Source organism: Desmodus rotundus, chromosome 11 (assembly GCF_022682495.2).
Source record: "Desmodus rotundus isolate HL8 chromosome 11, HLdesRot8A.1, whole genome shotgun sequence".
NCBI lineage: Eukaryota > Metazoa > Chordata > Mammalia > Chiroptera > Phyllostomidae > Desmodus > Desmodus rotundus.
The window spans coordinates 6,244,319-6,257,666 of record NC_071397.1 but is presented as its reverse complement, the minus strand read 5'-3'; the positions used below and the strand labels follow the sequence as shown (position 1 = coordinate 6,257,666).

Here is a 13,348-nt window from a genome sequence, read left to right as displayed (position 1 = left end):
CTGTATTAATAAGCTACATATATAAGTGGGTGGCCACCTACCTGACCCTCCTCATAAAATGGTACAGAAGTAAATGGGTGAGTCGAACTCTAGGTAACTATAAAGAATTTTTGTTAAGAGAAACTATTCTTAAAAGCTGGCTTGAGAAATAGAAAACTTGCCTAATTAACCATTTTGTTTCACCAATTATTTCAGTAAATGTTTTTGACAACTGTAATTTGACCCATATTGTAGTCAAACCAATATAAAAATTATAACGAGTCTTCCTATTTATGAGCATGAAGTTCTTATTTAATTATGAGTCAGCATAATACTTTAGTTAAGTAGAAAACTAAATAGGCCATTTGAACAAAACCCCTCACACATCATTTGGGAAATACAGTTACTGAACCCACTAATTTCAGACATTGTATCTTTTGGGCAGTGGGTTTCTCTTCACTTACTGACCACACGTGGGAAATATCCCGGGTCTGGCAGAGCTTCTCCCCCTCGGACAATGGTTCTCAAATTTGAGTGTGCCTCAGAGAAGCACCTAGAGAGCTTTTAGAAAATGCAGAATGCTGGGCCTGAGCATTTGCATTTCTAGAAGGTTCCAGGTGATGCTGAAGCTGCTGGTCCTGGGACCATGTTTGGGAACCACTACCTAGGAAAGGAAATGGAGCCACAGTGATGTGCAAGATTCTAGCCCTTAATTTCCTACGCTTCCATCTCACACATAAACTTGACTCTTGCACAATTACTTCAGGTTGTAACCTGAAAGATACCAAAGCTGTGTCAGCACAGCTATTCTTGCCCAGTTCCATAAATACTTTCCTGCTATGTCTGACTTTTATGACCCATCAGCTTTGAAAGCATACAAATTCTCAAAGTAAAGCACTTGACTGTGATAAAAAAAAAAAAAGAGATCACAACATTAAATGCAACGAATTCTTTTTTAGACACATTGGACTCCTGAGATCAACAGAATGTTGTCCTGGGCCTAGATCATGACTGGGGATTAGGCAAACTCACTCACTACATGTAACATCTTACAAGTAGTTCATCTGAGCTTCACCACAACTTTGCACTAGGTAAAGTGGCATATCGTGCCCCTCTTGCAGAAGAGCTAAAACAGAACTGCAGTGAAGGATGAAAGGCACGGCCACAGAGCAGAGCCCGGAACTGGACACCAGCCCAGCACCTCCAGATCTGTTTTCTTCCTGCAGAACCGTACTGTTGCCACACTGCCTTTGGGAAACACTGTTGCGTAAGTCACGAAAGCATCATGTGTGACTACCCTGAGCACTGCTGACCAAAGGGAGCAGTAGAAGGAGAAGTAGTGAAAGCAAGAATGCTAAGAGGGTAGATATCTCTGTATTGGTAAAGGTCCTGGCAAGAAAAGCGTCCCAACAAAGGAGTTTTTGAAGAAACTTCACAATAAAGAGGCCACTTCTAAGGTCAGAGCGGGATCCGAGAAAGCTGTGGCCTCGCAACAATACAACAGGACCAGCAAAGAAGGAAAGGAAAACCAGTGCCACCGCGAGGCCTGAAAGGGTGGGCATGGGGAGAATGGTGTAGCTGAAAGCAGGCTGAGAACTGGAGCTGCAGGATAGGGACTGCTCAGGAGGGGCTACAGTTATGGGAGTACATGATCACAGCCAGAAACAAGGCCAAGTGGGGAGGATCAGATTTCTCTTCTGCCCTCCAGTCTCCTGCTGGTGTCTCCCAGTGGCTGAGCCACATGGAAGCCACAGAGCAAAGCAGCCCAGGTGATGGATTCTAGAGGTCAGCCTTCCAGGCCACAGAGAAGGGTGGAGCAGAGTGGAGCGTGGATCTCAAGGCAAACAAAGTAACTACCACACCTTCTGCTGCCCACTGCTTTCTTGTGCCTTTAATAAGCTGCTTTCACTCTCGACTGCACACTTGTCTTCACATAAACGGAAAACTTTTCCATATACGGTTTTCCGAATCACCACACCAACCCATTATACCCTTTGTTCCTTGTTCCATTTTCTCACTCACCCGTCCACCAATCTTGATGCCAATTTACTGTATGCCCTTGCCACAAAATAAGCCCTCTAATCTCTCCCAGATTTTGACATTGGTTTTCTTCCCATCTTCCCTCCACTGTGGCTTTGCACTTCACAAACGAAGGAAACACCTTTCCTGGCTTGATTCTTCTCTTAAGAGCTAGATTTCCCATTCTTTGAAGCCTAAGTAGTGTCTGGCCTAGTTGGTGATGGCCTTAGTGGAAGGATAAAACCACACAGACCCAAAGTCTGAGAAGTACCCCAGAAATGACAAATGGAAGAGTATGTAGGCATATGGAACCCTCACTTTCTGGCTAGCATGCTAGCCAGTGAGAAAGACTTCCTCCAAGCACAGAATATGAGTCTGGAGAGCCAGGTGACAAGTATTTAAAGGTGAGATCACCAGCTCTGCAGGCACCCACCTCCCTGACTTAGTCCTAGCAGCCGTCCTCCCCTAAAGGCACTGGCCAAGCCCAATGTCTATGCCTAAACGCGTTGCTGAGTTGCTGGGACTCCAACTGTGGGGTGAGCCACATTTGTGGCCTAGCCATTTTTAGGTGAAACAAGGTTGTTCACCCACCTGGTTTCCTCCCTTACCAACCACAAGAATGGTCCCTGGGACAGGCCTGAAGCTTGGGCCTACTGAGAAACATCTTTTTAGAAACTGGCCTTTCCTCCATCTCATAGTTATCTGCTCAGGGATGTGTACAGGTTGTTCTGTACCACTTCCTTCTACTTTAAGAATGGGCAGACACACAGCCAGAGTTGCCCAAGGGGCCTAAACAGTCTGTAGGGAAGGGAGGCCAGGAGAATATTAAAACAAGCAAAACAAACAGAAACAACTTGAGAATAACAAAAAGAATCCTCTTGCTATATGGGTGGAATCATCCACAGCCAAAACTGGTTACAGAATTTGGGGGTCCAGTGCAAAATGAAAATGCAGGACTGCTTGTTAAACAACTAAGAATTTCAAGATGGTGACAGCAGAGCACTAAACCAAGTGATAGGCCCTTCACCACAGGGGCCTATTGAACTACCCGGCTTGCTGCCCATGAAGCCACCCTTGCCCACACCCCTTCTTCCCCTCAGGGAACGCTGGTGATCTGAGAAACCACACTCTACTTCCAGCTGTTTGCTGTGGCACCTCTTGTTTTGTGCATGTATCTCCATGCATTTTTCTAGCCTTCACGATTGAAATACTTTAAAGGTATTAAGTCTCTGCATCAACCACATCTCTCATCTCACGTAACATACTAAGGGAGCTGGAATATAAGGACTCCCATTCATACCGTCAGGGAACTGCCGATGATTATAGAGTTTTATGATGGTCCTGGAAGAAACAGGCAGATAACTCTCCAGAACTTGACGACACGGCATCAAGCGAGGGAGAGGCTCTTTTAGGAGCCATCCCACAAAAGCGTGGCTCCTAGAGCCAGCTAATGAGCTTTGCCCAAGTTTGCTGGTCCCTGTGAAAGCAGGGTGTAGGGCCCCCGATGATGACAACCCATCGCAATTCCACCGCCCACCCAACTCTCTCACCAGTGCATTCAGCGGGACAGTCAGCTCACCACCAGCATGCACCTGCTCACTGGCCTTGCTGGGGCTCCAGCCCAGTCCACTTCATGTCAATAAAAAGCTCAAGCAGCTTTTTATTAGTAGCAATTAATTTAATTATTAGAAGTCTATTGAAAATCAATTTAGAATCCAAACTACCAGAAAGGAGGCTACGATACTGCTTCTGAGAGCTGCTAGGAAAGTCGCAGCTTATCATGTTACTATAATTAGTGTGGCCATATACATTCATCATCCAAAACTGGGGCCCATTTATGAGTAAAAGGAAGGAATGTTAATAATTACACAAGGAAAGTAAGCATAACCCAGGACTGTCCCTAGCATGTTAAAATGTACGGTAATCACCTTGCTGTTTTCTACTGTACTCATTCAAAGTCACTCTTCCCTAACTCATATTTATGCAGTTTGTTTTTCTGTCCAAATGATCTGCCTATGTGGTTCTGTAACAGGGTGCAAAATAGGGGTTTGTACTGGGGTCCAGAAGAGCTTGGAGATAATTGGCTCCACACCACAGGGCCACACCCGCCCAGAACACTGGCAGCTGTGGCCAATTGTGGGAGGAGCCGGAAATGGGGCTACAGAGGAAGACAGAGGCTGGGATTTAAACCCAGGCAACGGGAGCCATTTGGTATCTCTTTTTGGGACCACACGTCCTTTTGGGACCACCTGGCTTTGAAAGTGCTCCCTTTTGCCACGTGGATGGTGCCGGGAGCCTGAATCGGGGACTTCTACTTCTTTCCTGAGATACGGTACCCCAGACTGGGCAGAGGGAAAAGGAAGTGTGTGCGTTCGTGGGTATTCTAAAGAACTTTAGTCTGTATAACTTTTAAATAAATAATAATTCCTTTCCTTTTTACCAGTCTCTGGCATTGAGAGATGTCTTTCCCCTGGCGGCGGACAAAGCGAACCTAGTACAGGGGAGGAACCCCCGGAGAAAAAGGGGGGTCTTTTATATCTTTCAGCGCCCCCCATCTGTTCTGTAACAGTTCATGTAATCCGTTCTTTTAAAATACTATTCTACCTATGCTTGACTACCCCTCTAACTTCTTTTTTTAAATCCTCATCAGAGGACATTTTTTCATTGCTTTTGGTGAGAGAGGGATGGAGAGAGACACGTGGGGGACACCAACTGCCCGCCTCTCACATGCACCCCAATCAGGGATTGAACCTGCAACCTGCATATACGTGCCCTGATGTGGATTAAACCCTGTCAGTCTACGGGAGGACGCTCCAACCAACTGAGCCACACAGCCAGGGCTCCCTCTAACCTCTAAAGTCACTCTGAGTTACAATTTTAGCCAAATTCTGTTGCTAACTCTTCTTTTTCCTTCCTTCTCAACAGTAGGCCTAACTAGAAATATCATTCAACTGGTTTTAATTCTATAAAATAAAGCTTCTCTGGTCAGTAAAATTGCAACCTCTTCCCGAACGTTTTGTTGTTCATGAGGGCGACTCCAGTGCCTTAAATCAATCACTCCTCAAAGAGAAATTTAAAAAATAACGGTGAGACCAACTTACAGATGGGCAATCCAAAATTAACTCTTCGACAGCTACCAAGTCCAGGCCAAGGTTTTCTGATAGAATTTCAAATATATATTTGTATAAAGGGTCAATCTTCAGTTTTCGGCTTTCCCTCGCATCTCTGAATCTTGCCTAAAGAACAGAAACCACGTGAAAAGTTGTAATTATAAAGGAAAACACAATATGTCATTTGAAATCAACGTGACATATAAGAAAAATATTACTATAAGCAAAACCTGTCTCTCTTTTAAAGTTTCCTGTAGATTGGGAATGCCACTCATGCTCCGGAGGTATCTGGACGACCTGCGGGAAGACTGGGAAAGTGCTTCAGACACCATCGACTGAACCATTCGGGGCGCGGGCCTAGGTCGAATTCTGTGTGGCTCCGGCTCATCGTCGTCTGGAAGAATTATTCTCTCATCGGAAGGAATGAGATTCAGAATATCACTCGCAGAAGGAGGACGACTTCTTTCGGAGAGAGAGACGGAACGCCCCCCAGAGTCTGCCTCTCCTGCAGAGGGTGGCCCTCCGGGGTCCTCTTCGGGTAGCACCTGCTCGGTCCGGCCCTCTTTGCCGGAAGGAGGAGGAGCCTCTTCCCCCTGGGGGGGCGGGGCCCGGCCTCCCGCTTCCGGAGGAGCGCGGTCGTCTGCACCAGGAGGGGCTGCCTCAGGCGCGGAGGGAGGGCCGTCTTCTTCCCGACGGGGTGGGCCATCTTGCTCGGTGCTCATGCTAACCTCTCTCCTCTCCTGCAGAGCACCTCACACTACAAAACCTAGAATTACAAAATGTTTTCTTTTACAAATGTACAATACATTGAGTGTTGCCCATTTATTCCTCCCCTTGAAGCTAGACAAGTAACAAAATCATCTAATTCTCCCTTACTGTGTGTGTTACCTAGAGAAGCTAAATTTACAGAACTAGAGGAATGGTTTATTTTATTTTTCAATCACAGTTTATATTCAATATTATTTTATATTAGTTTCAAGATGATATTTTTAAAGGGGATAGCACACGCACACACACCCCTAAGAGTTTTTCAAACTCTAAAAGGGTCTCCTGATTATGATACGACCCGAGGGGACTGCTGCTCCACCCATCCCATCCCTGTCATAGCAACGACTGCCACTGCTGCGAAGGCCCTGTCCTGAGGGCTGGAAAAGATTGAGAGCTGCTTGCTGCATTAGAGGGCTGACTGGTGATGACCGCAGACATACTGACTCACTCGTCCAGGAAACCAAGCAAAGCACTACAGTGGACTGAAATGTTTCTTGCTGCGAGGACCGCTGTGGCACAATGTAATTCACCAATCAGACATTCAACTATCCAGCCATACATCTTTACGAGCATAACCAAGGACCCAGCGAAAGCATAAAACATTCTCTTAGCAGCCAAAATATCTCAAACATAAAATCCATGCTAAAATGTAATGGTGACTATATATTGAACCAATGGTACCATATAAAGTGCAAATCCAACCTACTCATACAAAAAAGCTCTAGTTATATAAGAGTGTGGAAGTTATGTGAGCACATAACCAGGAAAATTAGGAGACACCAGTGGAATGGGATAAAATGTCAGTTACAGAAAAAATCTTATTGCAGGACAATAATGAAGCCTCCGTCAAAATAAACAAGTTTTCAAAATATGGTTAAGATCCAGAAACCAGAAAAATAGTAAATACTTGAAGAACAAACCAATAAGTTGAAAAGAAGATAGTTTAAAGAAGAAGAGGCTTTGTTCTTCTTCAGAGAAAGAGGCTTTCTAGTGAGAAATCTGAGGACACTGATGTGGACTTGGCCTGAGGAAGACAGTACCGGTTATGGAGGGACACCAGCAGCCCTCTGTGAGTCCTAGAGCCAGCCTGTAACCTGCCCCCCACAGCTGCCTTCTTCAGGCTAAAAACAAAACAAAACAAAACACATAAATAACTAAATTGTTTTCTCTCGTATTCAAAAGTGGCCCAGTCACAACAGAAATAGCCAAACTGTCAGCTAACCAGTTTATCCACCCACCATCAAGCTGTGCAAACAGGAAACGCTGTTCCCAAATTGTCTGCAGCCATTTTTTCTCATCCCTCTCTTCTCTCTCTTTTATAAATCCTGGTTTTATCTCGTTCCTTGGTCACAATCTAATGTCAATCTTCTTTACATGCGAGTAAATTTGCTTGGAAAATAACTAATTACACATCGCAGTTATTATTGGACACAACAGCAATCTAAAATACCCAGGAGGTGTGTGTGCATTAAATTCTTACACGTGAAATTGGTCTAGAGGAGTTGGTCATGCTATGTATAATAAATCATGAGCAAGTATAATACCCGTTACTGAAAGCATATCACCGGCTTGTCACTCTGCTCAAATTTATGCTTCTGACTGCTGCAAAGCAATTCACTTTGCTTAGTAAGAAAATTGTGACCTCTCTCGGAGGATATTGATAGCTATGACTGTCTGGTTTCTGAAAACAACATAAAATCTGGTTTCAATATAATGGTAAAACATATGTACCGATTGGCTGGAGAGTGTATCTGTAGGCAACCAGTATTCTTTCTAGAGCCACACCGTTATTTAAGCTACTGTAGAGCCATTTTTATTTAAGCCATCAAGGGAGGGTTAAAGATGAATAACAATATTTTGTGAAAGAATCAGGGAAGCATGCAATAAATCTTAATGAGTTTTTCATCTAAAAATGGCTACTCTTTGTTAAGTGTTGGCACAGATTAAATCTTTAGGAAATGTTATTGTCCACCACAATTCATTCCCTGAGGATTCCAGATAAGATTCATGGCACGATTTCAGGACCAGAAAAAATACCTTAGAAATCACAAGTTCAACTCTCCCTTTTCAATGATAATGACACTAAAATATAGAAAAGTTTCAGTTCTTACCCAAGAACACATCCAAGAATCATCTTTCTAAACTTCAGATCATATCGTAACACTGCCCTACTTGAAGTCCTCCTCTGGGTGCCAAACACAAACTCTTGTGTCATCTAGGGCTTTCCTGACTCAGTTCAAATTTCTCTCCAATTTTTTTTAAATTTTAATCCTCACCTGAAGATATGTTTTTTATTGATCTTAGGGAGAGAGGAAGGGAGACAGAAACATCAAGGTGAAAGACCCCCCCACCCCATACACAACCCGACTGGGGATCAAACCTGCAACCTAGGTACGTGTCTTGACCAGGAATTGAACCCACAGTCTTTTCATGTGCAGGACAAACACTTCAACCACCTAAGCCACCCAACCAGGCTCAAGTTACTTTTATTGCCTTTGCCCTCTGTGCTGCCTGCAGTCACAGCAGCTCCAGCAGTTTCGGAAACAAATACTGTTTTCTCATTTCTATTCATTGGTAAGGAGACTAATGAGAAAGGCAAATGTACCAACAAATGCTTATAGTTTCATCACAGCCAGCTGAAGTGTGTAAAAGAATCTGTAGTATCAGAGGAGAAAGTGGGGGGAGGGAATCTCTGAAAGAGTATCTGTCATTTAAGGTAAGTCGTGGCAGGATACACTTGAGTTCCATGGACAAGACTCTTGAAGTAATAGTGATCATCAACAATTACTATGGCAGGTTCTGTGCATAGTGAAATATATTACTGTGCTTGATAAATATATGTATGCATATTAATATTCAACATATAAATTTTACATACTATGTATATTTTAGCTTTTTTTTCTAACACAAATAAACCCAAATTATTTCAGTTTTTCAACATTTAAGGACTGCTACAATGATGGGTTTCATTTCTTTTAAAAATAAACAATCAAAACAGGAGGGATCACAATACCTGATATGAAATTCATTACAAGGCCACTATAATCAAAACAGCCTGGTACTGGCATAAAAACAGACACAAAGACCAATGGAACAGAACAGAGAGCCCAGAAATAAACCCAAGACTCTATGGTCAATTGATATTTGACAAAGGGGGAAGAAGCATTAAATGGAGTAAAAATAGCCTCTTCAACAAATGGTGTTGGGAGATCTGGACAGATACATGCAAAAAAAATGAAACTCGATCACCAACTTACACCACACACAAAAATAAATTCAAGGTGGATAAAAGACTTAAATGTAAGTCGTGACACCATAAAAGTCCTAGAGGAACACATCAGTAGGAAAATCTCAGACATTCCATGCAGCAACATCTTCACCGATATGCCCCCTAAAGCAAGGGACATAAAGAAAAGAATAAACAAATGGGACCTCATAAAATTAAAAAGCTTCTGCACGGCTAAAGAAAACAGCATTAAAATGAAAAGAGAACCAACTACATGGGAAAACACATTTGCCAATGATACCTCGGACAAGGGCTTCATACCCAAAATATATAAAGAACTCACACGACTCCACTCCAGGAAGACAAACAACCCAATTAAAAAATGGGCGAAAGGCTTGAACAGACACCTCTCCAAGGAGGACATACAGAGGGCCCAGAGACATATGAAAAGATGCTCAGCATCACTAGCCATCAGAGAGATGCAACTTAAAACCTCAATGAGATACCACCTCACACCGGTCAGAATGGCCATCATAAACAAATCAACAAACAAGTGTTGGAGAGGATGCAGAGAAAAGGGAACCCTAGTGCACTGTTGGTGGGAATGCAGACTGGTGTGGCCACTGTGGAAAACAGTATGGAATTTCCTCAGAAAACTAAAAATGGAACTGCGTTTTGATCCGGCAATTCCACTGCTGGGATTATACCCTAAGGATCCTGAAACGCCAATCCAAAAAAACCTATGCACCCCAATGTTCATAGCAGCACAATTTATAATAGCTAAGTGCTGGAAGAAACCTAAGTGCTCATCAATAAATGAGTGGATCAAAAAACTATGGTACATTTACACAATGGAATTCTATGCAGCAGATAGAAGAAGGAGCTTATACCCTTTGCGACAGCATGAATAGAACTGGAGAGCATTATGCTAAGTGTAATAAGCCAGGCAGTAAGGGACAAATACCATATGATCTTACCTTTAACTGGAACATTATCAACAGAAGAAAAAAGCAAACAAAATATAACCAGAGACACTGAAATTAAAAACTATCTAACAATAGCCAGAGGGGAGAGGGGAGGGGACAGTGGGGGGAAGGAACTACTATGAAGGACACAGGGACAAAACCAAGGGGAAGGGAGGGAAGTGGGTTTGGCTGGGGTGGGGGGAGAGTGGTGGGGAGAAAATGCAAACAACTGTAATTGAACAACAATAAAGTAATTTAAAAAAGAAAAAATAAACAATCAGGAAAAAGTTTCCTACTTCCAGTCAAGATGGAGATGTAGGTAAACACAGCTCACCTCCTCACACAACCACATCAAAATTACAACCAAACTATAGAACAACCATCACTCTGAACTGTCACAAATCAAGCTGAATGGATGTCCAACAACTATGGAACTAAAGAAGTCACATCCATCCAGACTGATACGAAGGACAAAGAAGAGGAACAGGATGGTCCCACATTCACGTGTGGTGGATAAGATTTCGGGAGGGATATCTCGGGAGCAAGGAGTCCTGGTCCCACACCAGGCCCCTCAACCCAGGGTTCCAGTGCCAGGAAGTTAAGTCCTCATAACATCCAGCTGCAAAAACCAGCTAGGACTGAGTCAGTGGAAGAAGCTTCTTGAGTTCCAAACAGTTCTGAAACCAGAAAAGACCTGCATTTGTGCTGCATGTCACACACCGACCCCAATAAGCAGAGACAGGGGTTGGATCTTTACGGGAGCTTTGTTCAGATGGCCTGTGATCTGAGAAGATGGCGAGTTCATATCTTAACGGACCGTCTTAAATTCCATTTTCAGATGGCCCTTTTATAAGGAAAACAAAGTGTAGGTAAAGGGTTTGCGATTCAGGGAAAAGTTAACTGGATTAAAGAAAACTGCAGTATTCTCGCCCTGGGCGGTGGTCATCTCAGTCTGGAGTAGAATGGCTCAGATGCCCTCTTGAATTGCTCGCAGTCCTCCTGACGCATGAAGGAGGAACTGCTTATGGTCTCCTGGAGTCAGAGTGAGCCTTACCTTCAGTTCCTGGAACGACAGCTTAACACAGGCATTACCTACTAGGCTTATAACTATTAACCTTAAACTACAATGTTCCAACTCTTGAGTCCCTTATCAGTTCCTCTTAAAGAACCTACACACAGGAAACACTCAGACTCACTCCCTCTGAGCTCCAGCACTGGGGCAGCAGCTTGAAAGGCACCAGTGGCATACAGGGAGGAACTGAAGTGTCTGACATCAAGGTGAGAACTGGGGGACAGCTTTCTCCCAGATAGAAAGGTGGGCAAAGGCCACCGTCCTTTTCAGAACCCTCCTCCCACAGAGCCACAGAGCTGGCAGGTGGGTGCCCTATCTGAAACTCCATCAGCCTGGCTAACACCATTTGCCTCACCCTGGAGATCCCCTGAGGCTTGTCCCAACCAAATTACCGCCCACCCAAGCTGTTCACAGTGGCTTTTCATTAGAATAGCTGATCTTGGTTCTAGCTTCACAACTTCCTAAATCCTATCAAACAAGCAACAGCCAGCCTCAGTAAGCCCTTGGCCCTTGTACCTCTTACTAAGTGGCCCCAGGCATGGTACCACCCAGAATTAATTTGGATCTGTATCTCATGTCATTTATAAAAATTAACTCAAAATGGATCAAAGACCTAAATGTTACAGATATAACTATGCATCTTTTAAAGGAAACATGGGTGAAATTCTGTGTGACCTTGGATTAGGCAGAGTTGCCCAAATCTTGGATTAAGGAATGTCTTTTAGTATGACACCAAAGCCATAATCAATCAGAAAAAAATAAATAAACTTCATCAAAATTTAAAACTTTTGGCCCTGGCTGGGTAGCTCATTAGGTTGGAGCATCATCCTGATGTACCAACCTTGGCAGTTCAATCCCTGGTCGGGGCACGTATGGGAGTCAACCAATGTGTGTATGGACGGGTGGAACAAGAATTTGATAGTTTTCTCTTTCCCTGCCTCTCTCTAAAGTCAATAAATAAATTGCCTTAATTTTTTTAACTTTTATGTAACTTTTCACACTGCCAACAAAGTGAAAAGACAACCCACAAAATGGGAGAAAATACTTGTAAATCATATATTTGATAAGGATCTAGTATGCAGAATATATTTAAAAACTCTTACACCTCAACAATAAGAAGACAACCCAATTTAAAATGGGAAATTCAAAAATGGGCCAAGAATCAAAATAGTTCTTTCTGAGAGAAGACACTAAAATGGCCAATGAGCACATGGAAAGATGCTCAACATCACTGGCCATTAGGAAAATGCAAGTCAAAACCACAGTGAGACAGCACTTTACACCCACTAGAATATCAATATACATATTTTTAAAAGATGATAAAAGGTGTTGGCAAACATGTAGAAAAATTTAAATCTTTATACATTGTTGGTGGGAATGTAAAATAGTGCAGCCTCTAGGGAAAACGAGTTTGACAGTTCCTCATAAAATTAAACATAGAATTACCATATGACTCGGTAATTCCACTCCCTGGTAGAATTCTACTAACAATTTCACCCAAGAGTGGATAACATATGTTCCCAGAAAATTTTGTACACAGATGTGCAAATTGTTTGTAATAGCCAAAAAGTGAGCATAACCCAAATGTCAAATTAGGTGATGAATGGATAAACAAAATGTAGCCTATCCATGTAACGGAACATCATTCAGTTACAAGGAATGAAGGACCACTACATGCTACAATGTGGATGAACCTTGAAAATCAAACTAAGTGAAGGAAGCCAGACACAAAAGGCCACATATTGTATGGGTTTATTTATATAAAATGTCCAGAAAAGGCAAATCCATAGAGACAGAAAGTAGGCTAGTGGTTGCCAGGGGATGAGGGGAAGGAGGAACTGGGCCTAACTGTTAATAGGCATGGGTTTCTTTGGGGGGTGATGGAAATGTTCTGGAATCAGACAGTGGTTATGGTTGCACAACACAGAAAATATAACAAGGCTACTGAAGTGTACACTTTAACATGTTTAATTTTATGTTATGCGAAGTATATTTCAATTTCAAAATACTATTTAAAAAAAAGAAAACATGATAAACACCGCACTAAGGAAATAACCACTTTATTGACAGTCTCTCAGGAGGTTTTAGTTTGGAAAACCTCCCCTCAAACCTGCAGGGCAGGGGGGGAGGAGGGGGGACATTTTGAAACAAGAGAAAGTTAAAAAGATAGAATCAGTTGAGGCATTGAGGAACTAAGGCACCAGTTTCC

General features: G+C 43.0%; 1 protein-coding gene across 1 annotated transcript in view; it reads right to left on the bottom strand.

Moving 5' to 3' along the window:
- The window catches only part of DNAH8 (dynein axonemal heavy chain 8), a 288,603-nt gene that overhangs the window by 263,305 nt on the left and 11,950 nt on the right, over positions 1-13,348 (bottom strand). Inside the window, exons 2-3 of the mRNA XM_024557808.3 lie at positions 5,339-5,874; positions 5,100-5,234 (exon numbers count right to left, since the gene is read on the bottom strand). Of these exons, the coding sequence (XP_024413576.3) occupies positions 5,100-5,234; positions 5,339-5,830 (627 nt within the window). The 5' untranslated portion in view covers positions 5,831-5,874. The remainder of the gene's footprint in view (positions 1-5,099; positions 5,235-5,338; positions 5,875-13,348) is intronic.